This window comes from Osmia lignaria, chromosome 12 (genome assembly GCF_051020975.1).
Source record: "Osmia lignaria lignaria isolate PbOS001 chromosome 12, iyOsmLign1, whole genome shotgun sequence".
NCBI lineage: Eukaryota > Metazoa > Arthropoda > Insecta > Hymenoptera > Megachilidae > Osmia > Osmia lignaria.
The window spans coordinates 4,804,623-4,826,020 of record NC_135043.1 but is presented as its reverse complement, the minus strand read 5'-3'; the positions used below and the strand labels follow the sequence as shown (position 1 = coordinate 4,826,020).

The 21,398-nt window shown below is 40.1% G+C and overlaps 1 protein-coding gene and 1 long non-coding RNA gene across 2 annotated transcripts in view; one reads left to right on the top strand and one right to left on the bottom strand.

The window, feature by feature from the left end:
* LOC143305912 (neprilysin-21) overlaps window positions 1-19,093 on the bottom strand; it is a 45,964-nt gene extending 26,871 nt beyond the window's left edge. Inside the window, exons 1-5 of the mRNA XM_076691115.1 lie at window positions 18,892-19,093; window positions 16,417-16,846; window positions 15,784-15,984; window positions 7,549-7,768; window positions 1,787-1,894 (exon numbers count right to left, since the gene is read on the bottom strand). Coding sequence (XP_076547230.1) covers window positions 1,787-1,894; window positions 7,549-7,768; window positions 15,784-15,984; window positions 16,417-16,419 — 532 coding nt within the window. The 5' untranslated portion in view covers window positions 16,420-16,846; window positions 18,892-19,093. The remainder of the gene's footprint in view (window positions 1-1,786; window positions 1,895-7,548; window positions 7,769-15,783; window positions 15,985-16,416; window positions 16,847-18,891) is intronic.
* LOC143305914 (uncharacterized) overlaps window positions 1-21,398 on the top strand; it is an 85,187-nt gene that overhangs the window by 46,239 nt on the left and 17,550 nt on the right. The gene's annotated exons all lie outside the window — the stretch shown is intronic.

The following is a 21,398-nucleotide window of genomic DNA, read 5'->3' as shown; positions in this document are numbered from 1 at the left end:
GGCAGTAGTACGAGTCAATATCTGACGCTGCGATTCGATATCCGTTTGTAACCGGCTCCAGTATCCCTCGAATATTCTTGACAAATTGTATCCCTTGAACCGTGTGAAACGAATATACAATTCGTTCGATGCACGGGATCAAGGGGAAACGGTGAGCCAGTAGTACGAGTCAATAATATCCGGTCCCGGGTGCTGATATTGCGTTGAAAACGTTTGAATCGATATGTTTCGAGTTGCAAACGAGGAAATAAGAGACGCTAGAAATTCCGGGTAGATTCGTGATTCTCGTTTAACGCGATACCGATACACGGATCGCTAAATGTAAACTTTTCTACTCAGCCTGCATTCAGATTGTGGAAACGAAGTGGTGCGAGTCAACGATTCACAATACCCCAATATCACGTGCACTGTTTGAAGAAATTACTTTCTTCGCGTTCTTCATACGTGAACAACAAACTTTAAGATCTGGAGAGAGTTTCTTTAATCAATAAACAACGTTGTTGAAGTAGTGTAGTTTCGGGATCAAATCCCAGAGGGCTTTCTTCTGGTTTTAAGGGATCAACCAAGCGATTTCGTGGACTTCCGAAAAACACTTGGCAGCCAGTGAACGATTCCACTCGGTTTTACATCCTTTTTCCGAAACAAGAAAACGATAACCGAATGAAAACAATCTTATTTTATCCATACCCAGAAATTCTGAAAAATTTTCTGAAACCCAGCAAACTTTTCGTCTCAGAATATTATATGGAGTAGTAGAAACGGAGTTTCAACAAAGGGGAGATCCAAAAGAGAAAATAAACCATACGAAAGGATCTCCGTTAGTAAAATATTTATTTGAAGATCCACCGAAGCGCCATAAATCGCTTAAAATATCACCGTTATACCTTTGCCGAATGTATAACGAGTAGAAGAACATCGTTGACGCGTGACCAGCCGTGACCGGATCGACAGAGATCCAAGCTGAAAAGTAAAGATGGTTTTATTGCTCGCTGGAGAGTTTCGTGATTTTCCGTGCGTATGAATAATCGATCAGTTCGGCCCACGGAAGCGCTGCCTTTGCTATTCGAAGGAGAGGAAGCAAAAATGGAACATCTGCGTCGACGATTGAATAAATGAATGAACGCGGTGACGGATGTGTTGTGCTTACGTTGTCTTCTACGATGCGGCACAACATTCATATGCGTAACACGTGCACTTTTCTACACCGATTTCTTCTTTTTCCTCCGAGTAAATCCACTCGTGTTCATCACCCGAATTTATTAGATACCTGCTACGGAAGGTAAAAAGTGGAAGATGTATCCCGAAACAAAGCACACATACCAGAGAACACTAGATGTGCAAAAAAACGAAGATATATAGACACTTGAGGGTGGGATCGAGGGTTCTCCGGGTTCCAAAAATAAACTAAACCGTGGGAGTAAGAAGGGATGTGCGTAATGGACATGCTAGCAACACGGAAGAACCCTTCGATTCCAGATGCTGGCAATCTCTCCTCTTTTTTCAAGGATCTCTACTGTATGATCTATAAAAAAAAAGAAAAAACACGAAGTGAATAAATAAAACAGTATTCAGAAACAGCGGCCTTTCTGCTATCACAGTTTTCACAAGTTTCATTTTCATCGGGAACGTATCTGTCGCCGGAAACTCCGTCGTTAGAACGTTCGACGGAGCGACGCCGTGACGTTACATCCGGCAACGACGATACATTTGTCTGTCAGCACGTATCGTTCCTCGAAATCGAGAAAGCTACTAAATGTATATCGATCGACAGAGAAGATTCACTCACCGGGTGTAAAATTCACCGGTTTCTCCTTGAACGCCAAACAGTCGCTATAAAACTGACCCAGCTTCTCGAATTCGCCAGCCATTTGACCCGTTTTGTTCGCCAGCAATTCTGAAACATAAATTTCGAAAGCTGTTAATAGCAGAATCGATAGAACGAATCAGAGTACTATGATTAACACGTTTATTTAACAAGAACCATTGATTCCGTGAAGTATGCTACCATTAAAATGGCACGTCGAATCGCGCGACGGTATAAAAATATTTCTCGTCTTGAGAAATTATTTTCTGCCTCTATCGAGCGAATTACGAATTCACGAGACTATAAAAAGACCGGGGCACGAAACTCGGCACGAGACTTAATCGCGTCGAATATAACACGACTCCGCCATTCAAGGGTCGAAAATGGCAAAGGTTCGTTCGGCCGATCGAACGTGCAATTTAACCGAAATAAGAGATTCGAACGATGGCTTTATCCGTCGCCCACGCGGACAAACACACGGCCATTAAAATATTCCGAGTGAACCCTGTTCGAGCTCTTAGAGTCGCTCGATTCACCACGATCGAAGTGAAAATTTACATTCCGACGAATGAAAACAAACCGAAAACGTCTGCGAAAAATTGACCGGTAGGTGATCTATCTTTCTATCGATGTCGAACAAACCAACTTCGACTCCGACACAGATCTACAAGCCATAATTCTATTCTTACAACCCTTCGATTCAAAGCAAACTTGCTTGATCGAGTAATCCCCAGACTTACGGCTTCAAACATTATTATCCTCTTTCCCGAAGAAATTTCAGATTCAGGAAGTTGAGAATTTTCTCGGTAAAATGTCCGAAGATGTTACGTATTTTTCTTCAAAAATTTCGAACGTTTTATACGACTTTTATCCCAAAATACTCGGAAGGGAAACTTTACAACTCGTCGTTAATCCTTCTGCTGTTTTTATCTAGTAGAGAGTTAAAAATAAAAGAATGATTAAAGTAAGAAGGAGAAAATTTGTTTTCGGTCTTTCGAGATCATTGTAGGAATGATTGCAACCCTTGTATGTGGAGCATTGTGTCGACTGGTAGGACAACGTGCATGACACACTTCCGTGTGCACGTATATCGATTAACATGAAATATTTATAGTACGGCCAACCGTGTAGCCGATCCAGCCTTCCGTGAGGCCTTTGCTGACCTCCTGTGGGACGTCCTCGACTTCCACGTTTTCTCTTCTACTCCATTCCACTTTCTACATCTCTTTATTATACTTTACATTGCGCATATTCGTCACGCGAGTGTCATCGTTACCTTACCTTTTTCTTCAACCACCTAAATCGAAACTCCCACGAAAAATCGACTACCAAAAGGAAATTAATTCTCAAATATTTCAGGTGTCCGCAAATGGGATAAATAATTATGTAGGTCTCTGGTAATGCCGGAATTCTATGCAAAGTTTCTGGCCTAAAATCGTTGCCGCGAAAGTGTGCAGGGGAAAAATTCCAAAGAACAGAGAGCAACTCGGCGAATAAAGCGAACGGTTGCGCGAAATGGGTGAATCGCTATCTGGAAACTCGTTACACAGCGTTTCGAGAGGCGAGATTCGTAGGCACTCGTCGCGGATCCGCGTCCAAAGTACCAACGGAAGTCCGTGGCTGTCGGTTCTTTTACTTTTACCAACCCCATCCCACCAACCCTCTTCTCATCTTTTGTCGTCACTTTCTCGTCTCGCGATTTCGTCTAAATGGAAACTCGAAATTTCGGCGCTAGCCACGCGTACTGAAGTCGACCAGCTTTTTTTTTTATTTTCTTGAAACATTCTGTTTCCATTTTCTTCCTCGACTATTTCGCGTATCCCGTCGATCCTTCACCTTCGTGTTTCTCTTTACCCATCTTTCTTTTCTTTATTTCACTCGCTATTTTCTCTTATAATTTCTTTTCTTTTCCCTACCTTTTGTTATTCAAAAGTTGCAAACTTTCAGCCATCGAATGATCGTTAAAGCGTAATTTGAAAATCGCTGCACAAAACTCGTTGGATGTTAAATCTGCGTTCAAAAGAAGCCAGCTTTTTCTGTTCCGAGATAAATCGAGAAAAATTTGCGAACAAGTTTCCACCAACTTTAAAGATGCTTTATGCAGATCCTCCACGAATCAATTAAAGCCGAACGCTTTATAATCCTTATAAAATCTCATCGTTCGCGCTTTAATTCATTAAGAAATTGTCTACCGCTCTGCACCCTGATGGACATGTAAATGACGATCGCATAATAGAGGATTTTTTTTCCATGCGAGCAGACCCGTTAGCATACCTTACTACGTATTATTTCAGCGTAACATCCTGGTAATACGAGCAGGTATAATGGCCGAGCCGTAATGTATTCCATGAAAAACGAGATATTAAAAACCGACCGTATGCAAACTTTTAACCCTCCTACCGTCGTCGAATAAAAATTCATCCACATTTTGCATCCATATTTTTTGTTTATCGTACTGTAATTTTCAGATATCCGGCGGCAATGGGACGTCGCCAAAGTGATTATCTCAAAATGGTGTTTACGCGACAATCCTTGTCGCGATTTCTGATCATCCTGTGTTACATAACAGTGAAGTTTCGCATTCAAAGCAGTGTTTTCCGCATTTTTTGCTATCCTCTTTTTCCTAGAAAAGTTTCGATAACAGGGATTTATAGAGTCGGGTTTACTTGGAAAATTCTCGTGGCTACTATAAACGAAACTTTCGGATAATGTTAGCGTCTGTTGCTTAAGACTTCCCAGGGATTACGATTAACAGTGCAATTTTCAGATAACGACGAGCCACTGCGAAACCAAACTTTCTGTTCCAAGTTCAATTTAAAACGACTTGTTCCGTGAGCAACTTTTTAATCCATCCTGAGAAATATTACAAAATTTTATTTTTCTAATTTGTCTTTCGATGTTGGTAGAATTAGATACGATGGAAGTGTTGGAAAGATGTAGTTTCTAAAATAGCCGGGCTGGAGGCATCGATCGATTAATTGGAATGGGAAACGCGAAAACAATTAGCGACAAGAAATAACACGTCTAGACGAAACCGAAATAGTTCTGGCAGGTTGAAGTGATAAAGTTAATTTCGGTGAAGCCCCGGGAGATTATCGAATTTGCGGTCAGACAATGGAGCCGACCACCTCGTGAAATAGGAAACGAGCTTTCCCGCATAATCAGTGGGGCTGACTTCGAAGAAACAAGCAACGTAACTTTCCATTTGGTTCATTAAACTTTTCAAAAATGAAAAACTTTCGTAACAGTTTTTATTAATTTTCGCCAACACGTTAATCACGCTTGGATTAATTACAAAAAAGAAGAATTTTGTTAGCTTGAAAATTGACAATTTGAATTCGAAAATTATCTGTTTGTATTTTTGATAATTAAAGGTTTAGTAAATTAAAAAATAATAACTGATTAAATTCAAATTTCGTCATTGACTGATTCAATGATCAGAAATCTCTACGTAACTCTCAGCTTACCGAGACGAACTTGACCCATTAAATACGTTGGATTAATCAAGTTTGTAACCCCCTTCTTTCGTCTTACGTAAATTCAGATACTGTTTAAGGCTTCGTCGTCGTTGTTCCGGAAGACACGGGTTTCTGTTGATCGTTCTCGACCGTGGAAATGTTTACCCATTTCCGATGTCTCCCAAGATTTATCACAAACATAGTATTATCAATTTTCGATACTTATTAATTGGCAGGACTCTAAAAGAAAATCAAAGAATGATTGAATGAAACCAAATTGAACGCGAAATTGGATAACGGAGAGAGAAAAATCTCAGATAAATGTTGGTAAAATCCTGAAGAAAATTGGCTGTACGAATCTCTAGCTGGTATCGAAGCTGTCAAGACAGATTGAACGTAAAAAGTGTGTCACTAAAACGAGAGAATATCTGTTGATGAGAAAATTCGAAAAAATCCTGGCGCCAAGTGGTCGCACCAAGAACAAAGGAAGAGTTGATTTTTAACCGCTTGCCAAGCCCTCGTTCCCTATAATTTCTTCTTTTTATTCCCAGTCGAAAGTTCGATTCAACAAAATAGTTTCCTATAATTTCTTCTTTTTATTCCCAGTTGAAAGTTCGATTCAGCAAAATAGAAACAATAAGATATTCAGAACAAAATTATACGTATAACAAAATATAAACAAATTCACATGCTATCAAAGAAAGATTGCCTCAAAGAAAGGATTCAACCCATGTTTGAAGAACATAGTTGTTCCATGCGCGAAATTATTTACCCCCTATTCAACGATCCCGAAACAAGGGTGCTTCATTGAAGACACGAGCAAACAACAGCGTCGAGAAGGTGTTGCAAAATTGATCATACTCGTGCGCGGAGGATAAGCAGTATCCAGGATGGAGGAGAAAACGAGGAAAACGAAAGAAACTTTTTTTTTTTCTAACCGTTTCGTCGGGCTGGACACGCAGCAACTTGTTTTTCAACCCCTACATCAGCGTACCGTGACGTGTGCGCGTCCACCTCTTTTAATCGCGTGTGACCTACATATCCCCCCAACTGGCCGTCTGTTTACTCGCGCGTACCCGTGTCAGAATGCATACAGCCCGTTCCAAAGTACATATACTTTGAAAATTGGAAATTACATAAATGAAAAGCCATTTCCGTGACTTATTTTCATATAGAGTGTTTGCAATTATCAGTGTACATTTATTTTGAAACAACCTGTATATTGAAAGCCGGATAATTTCTGTGTCCCGTTTTAGTCGAAATATCGAGGCGGAATTTCATATTTCGTGAATTAATTTTATTTTCCAGGTCACTTTCGCCCGATTTCGTTTCCGGAATTATGGATACGAACGTCCATAACATTCGTTTCTGCTATTTAGGCCGCAATTCTTTTTTTTTTTCTTTTTCTTTAAATTACTATAAGAATAATTGCTCGATAGGGGTCGTATTATCTCTCGAGATTGGTAGATTTATTTAATCAGTTGTAACTAATTAATGGCAACGATCAACCTGTTAACGAGGGACCATGAAAAACGCAACGGTCGGAGCAACAGATTAGGGAACGGTCACGCTGAAATGGCATGAAAGGACCAGCGATTTCAACGAAGCTAACCCAGCCCTCCTCTGGGCGATCTTTTCCCCAGGAAAATAGGCCCCACTCAAAGAAAGTGCATCAACGAAATTTTTAACGGCGACCTTTCATCCCGTTTCTAAGGACACGGTTCGAATTGATTAAGGTCGTCGAAGGGGATAAAGAGAGGCGAAAGGTAGCATCTCGTGCGCGATAAAACTGAAAGAGACGGGAGAAAGGGATGATGCATCGCGGCGATGTAAATTGATTCTCCGGGCAACTGAGAAAGCTGATCGAAAGGAAAACGAATGTTTTTCAACGTGCCCACTTATCTAACCAAACTTTCATATTTCAATATTAACTCGATCGTACGATCGTCGAATGAATCGATAAACGAGCAGTTTAATCCGAAAATTTTTCATCAAAGAAAATTAATTTCAGCTCTGAAAATCAGGGTGTTCGCGGTTTCAAGCACAGCTGCATCGATTGCTTTAATTTTCCAAGCTCGTTCAGGCCGAGCCGAGCCGATGTTTCTCTCGCTGACGAGCGATAAATGCAAAGCGACCGGATATTTTGAGCGTCGATCAAAGAGAGGGTAAACTCGAACAAATATTTTCCTTTCGGGAAACGAGCTGCCAAACGAGAAGTCTCTTCTGATTCGTATCTTGATGGAGAAGAAAAAGGGAAGAAGGTGGTACGAAGAATCGTTCACTCACTGTGGAGGTGGTCGTCGACCCTTGCTTGAAGCATGTTGAAGCTCGAACTGGGCTGATACGGTTGTTGGTCGCGGATACCGCCACACGCGAACTGATAAAAATCCTTGCAAGGATTAACCCCCTTCTTCATGAACGCCACCATTCGTTTTGATGCTTCCTCGCAGGCTTTCGAATCGCAGACACCCTCTGGACCGTCCCTCTCTCTGATACATGCTTCGTCCTGGAACAAAACCATTTTTCATGAAAAAAAAAAAAAAAAATTATTAATATCATAAAATAATTGTAAACTACGGCAATCAAATACCACCCATTAAAGTCATTTCAAGACTTAAATTCTTTTTTTTAAATTAAGAAAGTTACAAGGAAAGAAGACACTACTTGAGGTCGTTAACTACTTCACTCAAGGGTTAAGAATTTACTTAAAAATGAAAACGACCGAGATTGGTAAAGGGTAAGGGTAACTTCCCAAGGACTATCACGCTACTTCTTCTGACGAACCCATTACAGAAGTCCAGTTTTCTTTCGATAATTCGTCTTCCATCGGACGTTCTAGAAAATTTGATTTTAAGCGAGCAAAGAAACGAATGTTTTTCTTCTATGTCATTCAATTCGTTGCCATGCTCCCTTTCTCTGTTCCTGTTTAATGTCCAAGGACCAAGGACTCTTAGGGAGCTAGATCAGGAATCATACGTCTTCTTTGAAAGAGACGAATGATACAGCATGAACTTCGAACTTCCTTCAGGATAAATAGAAAAGAAAGAAGAGGGAAGGAGCGGAGGGAGGGTCATTGAAGGGTGAAGAATCGATCGTAAAAAGCACGTAAGTTGGTGGAAAAATTTAAGAATCAAACAGAAGGGCTGGGTTTTCATTGTCGTCCATTGATTTCTCGACTAACTAGCCGACCGTACATCTTTTCGACAATGACGAATGATTCTCTGTCGATACACTTGCGGACCGAGCGGATACGGCAAAGTGAAATTAATGTTCGCGTCAACCACGAACCCCTGGATCGTCGTTTCTTCTAGCGATATCGAGTTTCCGAACGGATGACGAGCGATGTTACAGTAGGAAAACATTTCGAATCTTCGAGTTTTTGTTCTAATTTATACTCCTTAAAGTCGTCTAGTTGGGTCAAAAGAACTTCTGAAAGAAACCTAACCTATTGATGAAACGCTAGGTTGAAAGAAAAAAATATGGGGGATCACCTCAAAAGCATCTGAACTTCCACTCCCATTCATTCTACACAAGATCTCGCGGTTAGATTAAAGGAACTCCTAAAGGAAATCAAGTCCATCGTTCAGTTCCTCGGCAGATGGAAAGCTTGATTTCAAGAAGCGCATATCAAGCTTGATTAAGCATAACCTTAAAATTATCTTGCATCTGAAAACAGAAATTCTTCGATAGTCTTAAAAATATCTTGAATTCTAATTCGTCTTCCCTAAAATTATACAGATGAATGCAAAAGAAATCAAGCCCATTGATGCTGACTTCTTTTCAACCGATATTCAAAGAAGAAAAAATGTGGATTGTATAATCATAACCTCAAAGCATTTGTAACTTTCCGTTCCATTCATTCCGCCCAAGATTTCACGGTTAGATTAAAGGAACTCCTAAAGGAAATCAAATCCATTATTCAATTTCTCAACAGACGAAAAAGAAGCAGATATCAAGCTTGAATAAACATAACCTCCGAATTATCTTGAATCTCAAGTATTCCTAGATCGCGCGAATAAATGAGATGAACCCTTACCGGGGGAAAAGGAACCCCTAACGGAAATCAAGCCTACAACATCATCCGATTAAGAGGGATCTACCCTTGACGATAGCGAGGCTCATAAACTCGCGTTATCGTCGGATTATCTGTTATCGAGCAAGTGAAATAGCCTGAGAACGACCTTGCCGCTCGATAAATCCCTTCTTCCTCGACTTTCAACAAACTTTTTTCCACCCTCCCTCGTCAGCTGCCCGCTCAATTACACGCTGGATCGCTCGCCATGCGGCGGCAAAGAACTTGCGAAACTACTGTAGCTAACCCGCGTTTTGTTTCTCTGCCACGTTAATCGAACTCTCGCCAAGTTGATCGAGTATTGCTACGATCATCCACGAAGGATGAAAAGTAGATTCGACGAACCACCCTTACCACCGGCACCAATTTCCTCATCAAATTTCGCATCGGAGATACATTTGGATCTTTTCAAAGGTCAAAGTAGGTTCAAATTTCAGGAAACAGAAAAGGTGAAGTGCTTCTTCCCTTCCGAAAGGAAACATCAACATCCTTATCTCGTACAGTTTCTTTCCTACTACTTTTTTGATGGAGCAAATAATTTTAAACTTAATTTTGCTAATACAAGTACCTACTTATGTAAACCTGAAATAGACCAAAAACTGGTTCTTAGGATATTTTTGATAATTCGATTCAATTTATTTCAAAATGAAATTTTGGATCCTGGAAAATGATGATTCCAATGGATCGAATCAGGTGACCTGTAAGCTTTCAATTTATATTCCAAGCACAGTCTACTGCTACATCTAAATCGTATTCAGGGAAAGATGGTTGGGCAGGAATCTCGTTTCACCGAGCAGTTTATTTAGCTTGTTTCAGCTTTCCTCGCTTGTCGCACGCACTCGCGAGTTTAAGAGAGAAGTTAGAGGCACGTGCAGTCGAGAGATGGTCTCGAAATTGAGCCTCAGTTACGCGCAAGAAAGCGTACCGAATAATGTAGCTTGCAAATGAAATTTCATCCCTGGTCCCACTGGCGACATATTGATCCTTTTCCTACTAATTTATTGCACAGGGCAAAAATTGAAAAATAATTAAACGGCGAAGCTTCCAGATAAACCGTGATCAATTAAATCCTTATTTGCTGTATCTTATCTCGGTTTCACGGTGTTAATAAGTTTACAGTAATTACCGGGATTGGAGGTGGAAAGGAAGCGAAGGGATTCGAATGAGATTGCAGTTTAAATCTTCCGGATGCAGTCGGAAGTAAGGAGGAACGACTCTAATTATATCACTGTAATATATTGCTCACGGTCCAGTGCATTTAACTCTTAAAGCGTTGAATACTTCTGACAAACTGCATACGATTTTAACTTCTGATCTTCAAGCAAATTTTATTCTTGAAATTTGTGATATTCAAGAAAGGCTCTTAAATCATTTATAAAGGGTCTAGCCGTATAAGCATAGTGAATCGGCCCCAGTAACAATTTCGGTTGATATTGATATCACATATTGCTTTTTGCCTAAACAACAATTGTGTGCAATTTCAACCCCCTACCCCCTCTGATAAGGGAGATATGAGGGTAAAACCCAAAACCTTTACCATTTTTTTTCTCGGAAACTATTTAAGATATTTGATCACGTTAAAGTGCAAATAGTAGGTATTCATTAGTTGTATATCATATTTTTTTTTCAAAATTTTTATTCGATGATTAAGGGTTGAAAATTAATAAATAAATCTTTGAAAATGATTTTTATAAACAATCCCTTGGATGACACCCACCGAAAAAATTCAGAATAATCCTTTACTATTTAACTATTATCTGTAAAAATTTCAAAAGTGTCGGATTGGTACATCATAGTTAAAAATAAATAAAACCAATGCAACGCCCTTTCATAAGGCAAAGCCGGCCTGAACGTTAGAGGCGCTCAACCTAACCGACCTACAGGGGAATACGTAGCGCCGACCAGCCACGTTTCTCGTACCAGAAACAGCTCTCAGAAAAGTATGAGCTCTTCTTTCCCTAAACTGTGTGTTAATTAACAGTCATTTATTTAAATAATATATTAACAATTTAAATTTTTTAATTAAGTTTTCTGGTCTTAATTTTTAACGTCCGTGTTTTCACGGTGTTTCTCGTTTTAAGTATGTGGGAGCCTTAAAAAGAGCTGATTATGTTGTACGTTACAAATGGCACCCTTATATAAATGCAACTAAGGTGTTCCTCGTTTTAAGTATGTGGGAGCCCTGAAAAGGGCTGATTATTAAGCCCTAAAAAGAGCTGATTGTGTTATGTATTGTCAGGTTGAAGTATATGATTTGAAACAGAAAACACAAAAACTTTTTTTAAAAAAACACGCTTGTAAATAAATTTTAATCTTCGTCGCTATTTTCATCAATAACTGGAATAATGTTAGTTTTGTCAAATAAGTGAGTTAAAATTTCGGACGGTTTAACTATTCTGGATTTATAACGCGCATGGGATAAATAATAAATGATCGCGACGACGTGGGAGCAACAACCTACCGTTCTGTTACCATTCGGACAATCGCATGCATATTGGTTTATACCCGCGTAACTATTTACGTTTGATTTGTATTCTATGTAACAATTGTAAGTTTTACCGTTTATATGTCGCGACCGAACTTTCATTTTTATAATGTTATTGTTTTGTTGTAAATATTGTACATTTAACGCGTCATGTTCGTCCAATAATTCCGCAAGATAACGTTTTTACCGCGAGATTTTAAAGTTTGCAAATTCTATCCAATTAACGACTCCTCTATATTCGGCAACAAGAGGGAACAAGACAGTGGACACTAAAATCATGGACTCAGGATCGTACGCTTTACCCTTTATGATGCGTCTATTTACACGCCAATTTAGGCTCCGTGATTGCGTAAAAAAGTATCAGGGCATATAAACCGCATTGGAAAATACACCATTTGTACCATAAAACGCGCTTAACTCTTTTCTGGACACCCATATACTTAAAACGAAGGTCACCTTAATTGCAGCCATTTCCAGGTAGTACTGGTACGCTATAATATAATTAACCCTTTTCAGGGCGACCATATACTTAAAACGAGGAAAATCTTAGTTACAACTATTCACAGGTACCAGCTACAATTTAATTAAAAGTAATACGTACGTGAAAAGGTAAAGACGGAAATAGTTATAGAAGTCTATGTTCTTTACAGCGTTGAATAGAATGATATTGCATTTATAACTGTGATACCTTCTTTGACTATTAAAAGGACAACTAATGGCATCTAACACAGTGCCATTGTTCAAGACATGATATAAATCTGTGATTTAGGGCTCCCACATACTTAAAACGAGAAAGACTGTGAAAACACGGACGTTAAAAGTTAGGACCAGAAAACTTAATTAAAAAATTTAAATTGTTAATATATTATTTAAATAAATGACTGTTAATTAACACACAGTTTAGGGAAAGAAGAGCTCATATTTTTCTGAGAGCTGTTTCTGGTACGAGAAACGTGGCGGGTCGGCGCTACGTATTCCCCTGTAGGTCGGTTAGGTTGAGCGCCTCTAACGTTCAGGCCGGCTTTGCCTTATGAAAGGGCGTTGCATTGGTTTTATTTTTTTTTAACTATGATGTACCAATCCGACACTTTTGAAATTTTTACAGATAATAGTTAAATAGTAAAGGATTATTCTTAATTTTTTCGGTGGGTGTCATCCAAGGGATTGTTTATAAAAATCATTTTCAAAGATTTATTTATTAATTTTCAACCCTTAATCATCGAATAAAAATTTTGAAAAAAAAATATGATATACAGCTAATGAATACCTACTATTTGCACTTTAATGTGATCAAATATCTTAAATAGTTTCTGAGAAAAAAAATGGTAAAGGTTTTGGGTTTTACCCTCATATCTCCCTTATCAGAGGGGGTAGGGGGTTGAAATTGCACACAATTGTTGTTTAGGCAAAAAGCATTATGTAATATAAATATCAACCGAAATTGTTACTGGGGCCGATTCACTATGCTTATACGGCTAGACCCTTTGTTCGGACGTCATAGCAGGTTTAAAGAAACGATTTCCTAATGTCCGTCGTTAAACGCAACAGTTTCCTCTGGGAACATTTCCACGGGCGTGGAATTATGGAAACGAGACCATAAGATTCTCGTCGTTTAGAGTATATCCGATGATTTATTGAATATCCAATATTCCATCGTGGCGAATGATGGATTCGAAAGGAAATTCTTGCCGCGTATCGTTAGAAACAGTACGTGTTGTATCGCGATGAAGCCATACTTCAAGGTAAGCTTTCCAGGCAAATGTCAACCCTATACGAGATCAGGGCTTCACCCTTCATCCTAACCTTCATCTACGTTCCATTATATTTTCAAATCGTCAAAATAAATATTTTCTATTTCACCAATTAGAAAATTCTATTTCTTATTCGTAACTTCGGAGTTCGATTGACCCAGTCACCCTTCGACAAAATTGATAAAATTTATTTTTGAACTGAAATTATGAATTTAAAGCCTGCATTACTCTCTAAAGAATCTAATAATAATTCTCCAATGAAAATGCTTATAATAGCTCCAACGAGAGAATTTTTACAAGGCACGTTTATAAATTGGGGTAAATGATTGTTTAATTAGAATGCAGGTGTAATATGTGGGACGTAAGTACGTTATCGATTTGCTGCTTCAATTAAATTCCTCGATACTTGACCGTGGAGTTTCTGAAAGAATGCTCTTTCTTGTTTAGTTTAATTAACGAAATTTTGAACATATTCGTTGCCGTTATTTCAGATGCAAAATGTATATTGTCACGAGCCGGGCTATCAGTATCGGTAAACATAAATGATCGTGTATCCACTAAATATAGGTTGATTGCAAACTAACGCGTAACAGGATAGGCGCCGCCTCGGTTGGCGATAATTAAACGATAATTGATAACGTTATCCCGGAAATTTCGAGACGATCGTGTACGCTGATAATTATACTACTTTCGTTGCGAAACTGGTATTATCTAATTTTCTTCCGTACCGTTTCAGTACTGGCACAAGGTAACGGATAAATCGGTGGGATTAATAAATCTTCGTTAAAATGAGGCTCGTTAGAGGCTCCGCTCGTCTATTTTTATATCTTTCAGTCTATTCTCTCTTCCATACGAGACGATCGATCGATGTCGTGTTAATGATTACCCGACGGCCTTTAACCCCCTTTCCAATGCACAAATGTCGTCGGTAGACAACTTTTAATGACAGTAGCTGTAACATTTGAATCGCGACTTTGAAACTAACCCAATTTCAATGAAATAAAATTGAAAAATATCATTTTGTCTTTGCTCATCCAGTAATTTTCACACGCTTAGATACAACTTCTGTATGGACAGGATTTCCGTAATGCGCACTTGGTTTTGCTCGTGACGGCTAGCTTTAGCGGCGCTAAAGCGTGTGATATAACGCTTCAGGGAAACACGAGCAGCGAGGACATAAACTCTTACGGTCTAGCTCGCGCGGACAAAACCTGTTACACGGTGCTACCTAGCCGACAGCTTACAAATCGTCCTCTTCCATTCATCGACAACCATACAACCATGCGTTCAGCTAAATCGTTAGACAACCAACGACCACCGGAAATAGCGTGTTCGATTGAACAACGGAAATATGCCGTCAACTGGACGCTCTACGAGTGTATCGTCGCAGCGGAGCTGCATTATCCGTGAAAATTGCGCTCATAGACTCCCAAGGTACTCATGAATCCTGCTGTTGGACTCAACGGCGAGTAAAAGGTGTGCAGTGGACAGCATTGCTTTATGAGCCATTTAAAATTGAAAGCTCTCGTAAGCAACAATGTTCTTCAACGATTAAGATGGAATGAGAAGTCTATAAAGGGATTTAATTTCTGGAAGGTGTTGTAAAGGGAGCCACACTAAAATTATAAGATAAACAGCAGCGCTCGTGGTGGCAATAAAATAAGCAACATATCGGCGCGTCGAACAAAAGAAAAACGATGAAAGCAACGATAGCGGAAGGATCGAACGGCCGTATAACAGGACACTCGGTCGAGGATCCTCTCCTACATACGTCACTTTATGGTCGGCCTTCGTTTTACGAGGTATCTCGAGCGGACCAACCGTAGGAATATCGTTCGGGATTTCGTTTATCTCGCTACGTCACAAGTTTTATTCTCGCCGCAGGGAAACATCTTTCGGTCCGTGGAAACGGCTGGAAATTTCAGCCGGTATCACCCGTTCTTATACCTCGCCTTTCCTCCTGGTACACTTTAACACGAGAGACTTTTTAGTACCACCTTCTCGCGTTAAGCTTCTCGAGGAACATTAACCCCGCCCGGCGCGACGAGACGCCTATTTCCCGGCTGCTTAATTCGGCTCGTTCGCGAAAATAAAAATGCGAGTTAAAAGTCGCGAAATTGGTGTTCCCGGGTTAACGGATCACCCACCGTCTCGCTCGACAGTCATCGATACGCGGCGTCTATCAGTGATTTATTTAAAAATCTGTCACTCACCAGAGGCGCGCATTCGCGCGGCTGCTCCCCCTCTGGCAGAGTCGTGATAAGGAATAGTACAGGACTGGTGACGAGCAGACTCGTGACGAGTAGCATGGCGAACGTGAGCAACGCCTTGTGCACGGCTTTGCTTCTTCGTAGCCAGTAACACGGCACGCAGCATATCCAGGTACCCTGTTGCACGGCCCTCTCGACGTGTACCTGATGGCAGAACGCATTAGATGAGAAGAATCCTCCTTCCCTCAGCTGGAACACGTGCTTCGCTTTAAGTGGCGTTTAATGCTGATGAGCCTTCCCCGTTTCCCCCAGACTCTGATGTACGTAAGCTTACACGACGTGCACGAAAATACGAGAAAGGTGGATAATTTCGAGAGGGGAGATCTAAACAAGGAGGAATTCCGTTCAAACGGGAACACGCTTGGGAAACTTTTCTCACATATTATCTACCTCTTCTTCCGAGGATCGTTTAAAGGAAAAACAGTGAGGTAATGGAAAAGAAATGTCAGGGAAAATGGAATGTCAACATGGTGTTGGATTACCGTTCGACGTCGCGATGAGAGACAAAGTAGAAGAGAAGATTTCACTTGGGATTAAATTTGTATGTATATAATTAAAAAACGAATGAAAATATACCATTGGCTCGTCAGGAAGGCCGGATCCCTCTTCGGTGCCAGGTCCTGCAGGGTTGTTTCCGGTCGGCGCGGTGGGAGCCGCGCCTGGACCAACGCCCGGTGGGTGCACATGTGCGCCAGCTCCGGCCCCAGGGGCGCACAGAGTGCGAGGACTCAAGGGTAGCCTCACGCTTGCTTCGCCACGAGATCTACCCCCGCCGCCACGGGCCCCGCGGCCCCCGTAACCCCGGCTCACCGTGCACAGAGCCACATTTGCCGGGTCCCTTGAAACACCCGCTCCTTAAAGCCCGCCAATCTTGAACCTCCTTTGGGGGATGTTCAAGAGCACCCGACAACCTAACGACCGTCCCGCCGAGCGCGTGCCGGCTCGATCAGGATTTTCTTTTTAACCTCTGCATCGGACGCTTTAGGGTGGTTCCTTCCTCTCGAATCTGCCAACAATAATTTTCCAATCAATTTTCTTCGGTTATAAATTTTACTGTACTTGCTAAAATCGTTCGTAATCGAATGAAGACCATCACTGATAATTCACGCGTCACCCAAATACAGACGGCGGAAGGATGAAATTATTAAATGAAATTTTCCGTGAGAGCCAGCCATAGCTTAAGTGTTTTTCGTTAAAAGGAGTAGGATCGGGATGCTGGTAACACGCCAAGGGTGTCTAGGTGGTACAGTTTATTGCTTGGAATGCCTTAACCTTCAACCACGAAGGATTAAAGTACTCTGTTAAAGAGGAGCCACCGATAAAAGTGTCCCTCCTGTTTCTTCTGACCTACAATCGTTGGACTATTTTAGATAACGTCTTATTCTCTGTGACACTCCCCGTTGTATCCGGTGATCACGATATTCTTTTACAACGTGTAATCAAGTTTTGTTATCTCGTTTCAAACACTTCGCTCGAAATAATTCTCTTCATTCATTAGGAACAGGATCACTTTGCTCTTACCCGTAATTAACCCTTATTACTTTAATCACCATTATATTTGTTTTAATACAAATTGACGCGGATAGCATAGATATCTTTTGTAATGTTTTATTTTAGTAGAAATGAAAGCAATTTTGAAGAGAGTTTACGTCGAAATTGTTTTGCAATATGTCGAGCAATCGATCACGAAGATCGGAACAAATTTGAGCACAGCTGATGCCAATATCGAGGTAAAAGCGTTTACCAAAAGGACAACAGACGCGTCGGTATAGTTTATTCATAGGTACGACGAGGTACGAAGACGATATTATTCGCCGATTATTTTTTGCAACAAGATAAAAATATTCAGGGCCGATGCGGGATTACATTTTCCAGTCAATGGAGTACGTGATTGAGGCCTCGGAACGACGGGCGAGAAGAAAAATGCAAACGAACCAGATCGAGACGGATCGAGCGTTAAACGTTAATCCACGAAAGAATAGAACTTTCTTTTTTCTTTTCTTCGAATTTTTATTCACATTAGTACACCTCCCGTTTTGAAAATTTCTACATAACAAGATTTACAGAATAGATTTATTTGGTATACACATTTTCTAAATTATTTTTCAAACACCGATGACAAAGGTTTGATAATTTTATTTTCAATTTTGCTGTTTAAAATAACATTTTCTAAAGCTTGTTTAAACTTCCTAATCAAATCGACTCTGGCTCGAAATATCGTATGGAAACTTCGCGCGCTCAGCCAACGAAACTTTTCAAACGGAAGTGGATTCCGCGTAGCGGAAAGCGCCTCGGTTAGATACTTCTTGTTTTCCCGACACGCATCGATTGCGATCAACGTCCAATTGAAAAACTTTCCGGACAAAGTCAGCGGTGTCGAACCGACGTATACGGTGCAACCAATTTGTATATTTTGGGGTTGAACCTTTTACCTTGTCGAAGATTTCAAGGCTGACCTCGGAAGTTTCAAACGCCACGTAGTGGAGCTCAATGTCCGTGGATACTCGATATATTTCGATCGATTTTTATAAATTTACTTTTCATGGCGCCTCGAATATAATGGAATGAAATAAATTAATACAACAAAGACACGCGTGGAATTGAATACATTCAATATATTTTCACTCCTATCTGGGCCACGCTTGAACCGTAAATTGTTAATGGTCATTAACGCCGTACTACTGCATTGTAAACAGTCAACCAAAATCAATAACACTAAAGCAATTAATTATACATTTAACCATTCCGACACGGAGCCTCGTGGCACTGGACATTCTCGGCGGCCGGCCCCTGTTAAGTAGTATTGTGCTTTGTGATCAGACCGTCTTCTTGCGTTAAGTAGTAGCTATCAATCAATTCCGCGACATAATTTTTTAATTTTAATGTAATAAAATCAACTTAAGGGTTAAAATTCACGAAACACGAATTAAATTTTATAAAATTTATCAATTATAAATAGTTGGACAAAGAACCTATCTTCCAACAATTACGAACAAAAATATTAAATTAATTAACTAATCAGTTTTACGAATAATTGAAACGATATTTTACCTGTTAAAAATCCACGAAACAAAAGCAGCGAGATCGTCAACTTTTTCCCGTTCGTTTTCACTGGTTCCTGTGTCACTTCCGGTTCACTGGATACTCACGAGAGCAAAAGATCGAAACGTATCGCGGCTATGTCACGATTTTATTTAATCTTCTGGGTACGAGGCAAACCGGAAGTGAAGAAAACGCGACCCTGCTTTACGGCTGGGGGTAACACGCGGACTGAACTCAACCACCGTGTCGCGTCTCCTTCTATCCCCTCTTCTCTCTCTCTCTACCTACTCCCACTCTACTTTGTTTACCCCCCTCTCTGTGCTCCACCCCCACCTCCTTTCTCTTTCTCTCACCCTCCGCTATTACGCTGATCCTAGACTTATCATTAGCGATGGAATTGATAATGATATCATTATGTATTCCGTTACGGTCGCCTCCGCCTGAAGTAGTGTATAAGCAAATTTTTTTTAACCTAGGTATCTTTTTTTCTAATTGCAACATGAAAAGCACCTATACATTTGATCTATTTTCCGAAGCGAGCCTTTTTGTCCTATCGCACTCAATAAAATGACATGGAAGAAATTCTAAGAACTCCCCGGACACCTTGAAGTACTTTAAGGAAAATTATAGTCGTTTGTCCGTGAATTCTTCTTCAACTTCGCGATCGATTTTGCAATCATTAACCAGCGGGTAGCCAAATGTCAAGGGGAAAAGAAGTGAACGAATTTTTTCACCATCGATCACGCCTTTCCTCACCTTTGTTATTTCAAGTTTATTCGATGATCGCGTGGATCCGAAGTGTTTAATCCTTTAATCCGCGTCTCGCGAGTATCGGCCAAATTTGTTTGTAAACCTGGCCCGATGCGGACACACGATATAACGTGCTTTCGTTATCTGTCGAGAAACATTGCCTACAGACAAATTTCACGATGGGTTTAATGAGCTGACGTCAGAATCTCCCTTTGCCTTGTGGCGTTCCTTGAAACTCTACGTTACAGCTCGGCTTGGCCCACATTCGACATACACCCTTGCCGTACAAAGATTTTTGGCACCTTTTCGTCCGCCTTTGTACTGTAGAGAACCCTTGGTTTATCCTGCAGTTTCCTAAAAGAAACAGACTAATTTAATTAATCCCTGTGCTAGGGGTTTGCAGGGTGTCTCGGTAGAGGTGGTTCAACTGGGCGCAACGGTAATTCTAAGTGAAAATACAAACGATACATATGAAATAAGAGATTTTAATAAAATATATAAAAGAATTCATGAAAGATTCAAGCTGCGACTCGTAATGAATAATTGAATTTCACAATATTTTAAACAACTCACGTAATACAGGAACGAAAATTGTTTCCAGGCTGACGATTATTTTTCAACGATATTTATTTTACTGTACACACACGAGTAGAAGGGTGCCTTCGTGTATATGTAGGTCGAGTTAATGAAATGCCAGTGATATCTTATTTTTTCTTTTCTCTGGACCAGTTTATGTGATGCTCGTGTTTTTAACCGCGCTCGTTTGTTATCCTGATCCTGCCGGACGAGTGGCTGTCCCACGAATATCAGAAATTTACGAGGGTAACGAGTGCTTGCTCGAAAACCTGAATCTTCGTTTGATTACAAATGTATGAAATGTTGAGGATCCCAATAATTGTTTCACCGATAAAATTGCTTTCGATATGCTTGCGAATAGCGTTGCTGAAATTTCAGGCTTTCCATCAAGGGGTCGTAAATGATTCAACAATGTAATAATATATTATTTAGTTGTTAATTTGCGCATAAAATTATTTTTCCGATATTTGTGAGCTAAGTTTGCAAAGTTGAAAATAGGAGATGAAAATTAATTAATAGGAAATTTTCAAAATTTCATTGATATGTTTTCTTCGCATCCAGATTTCTGACAAGCAAGGGTTAGTAGTCGAAAGATAGCGTTAAATTAAACGTAGCTGCGTAAATAACGTTTTAACAACGCCGACCCAATTATGCAAATTGCCAGAGCTCACGATCCGTTCTCAGAGCAGTTAATTACGTGGGTCGATGGCAATCTGTCAAGCTGGTAACTCGAAACACGCAGCCATTTCGTACCAGCAAAAGGAATAATTAATATCCTTGATAATCCACATGATCGTGTGTCGCCCTATACGGATGTATCAACTGTAAAGGTGTCGGCTGTAATTAAAATTCAATCTGACCAAAGAATTCATCCCCTTAATTTCTTACCCTCGTCGATAATTGGAACGCGACCAAATTATTTTAGCCAACGGTTGAAATAAAAATGTTAGGTACAATAAATGGTTTCCCTGTCAAGTGCAAACAATCCATTAATATATTCCATCTTGACCGAATTCAGAGGCTGTTTCGGAGTCATCGGTGTTTTACCTTGCTCTTAAAATTCTGAAATTGATTGCCCCGATAAATACGGAAAAATAATAATCGTGCAATTTAACGAGTCGTTGAAGATGAAGATTTTACAATTTCTGATTTTTGCCAATTGAACGAACGTTTTCGGATTCAAAGATTTG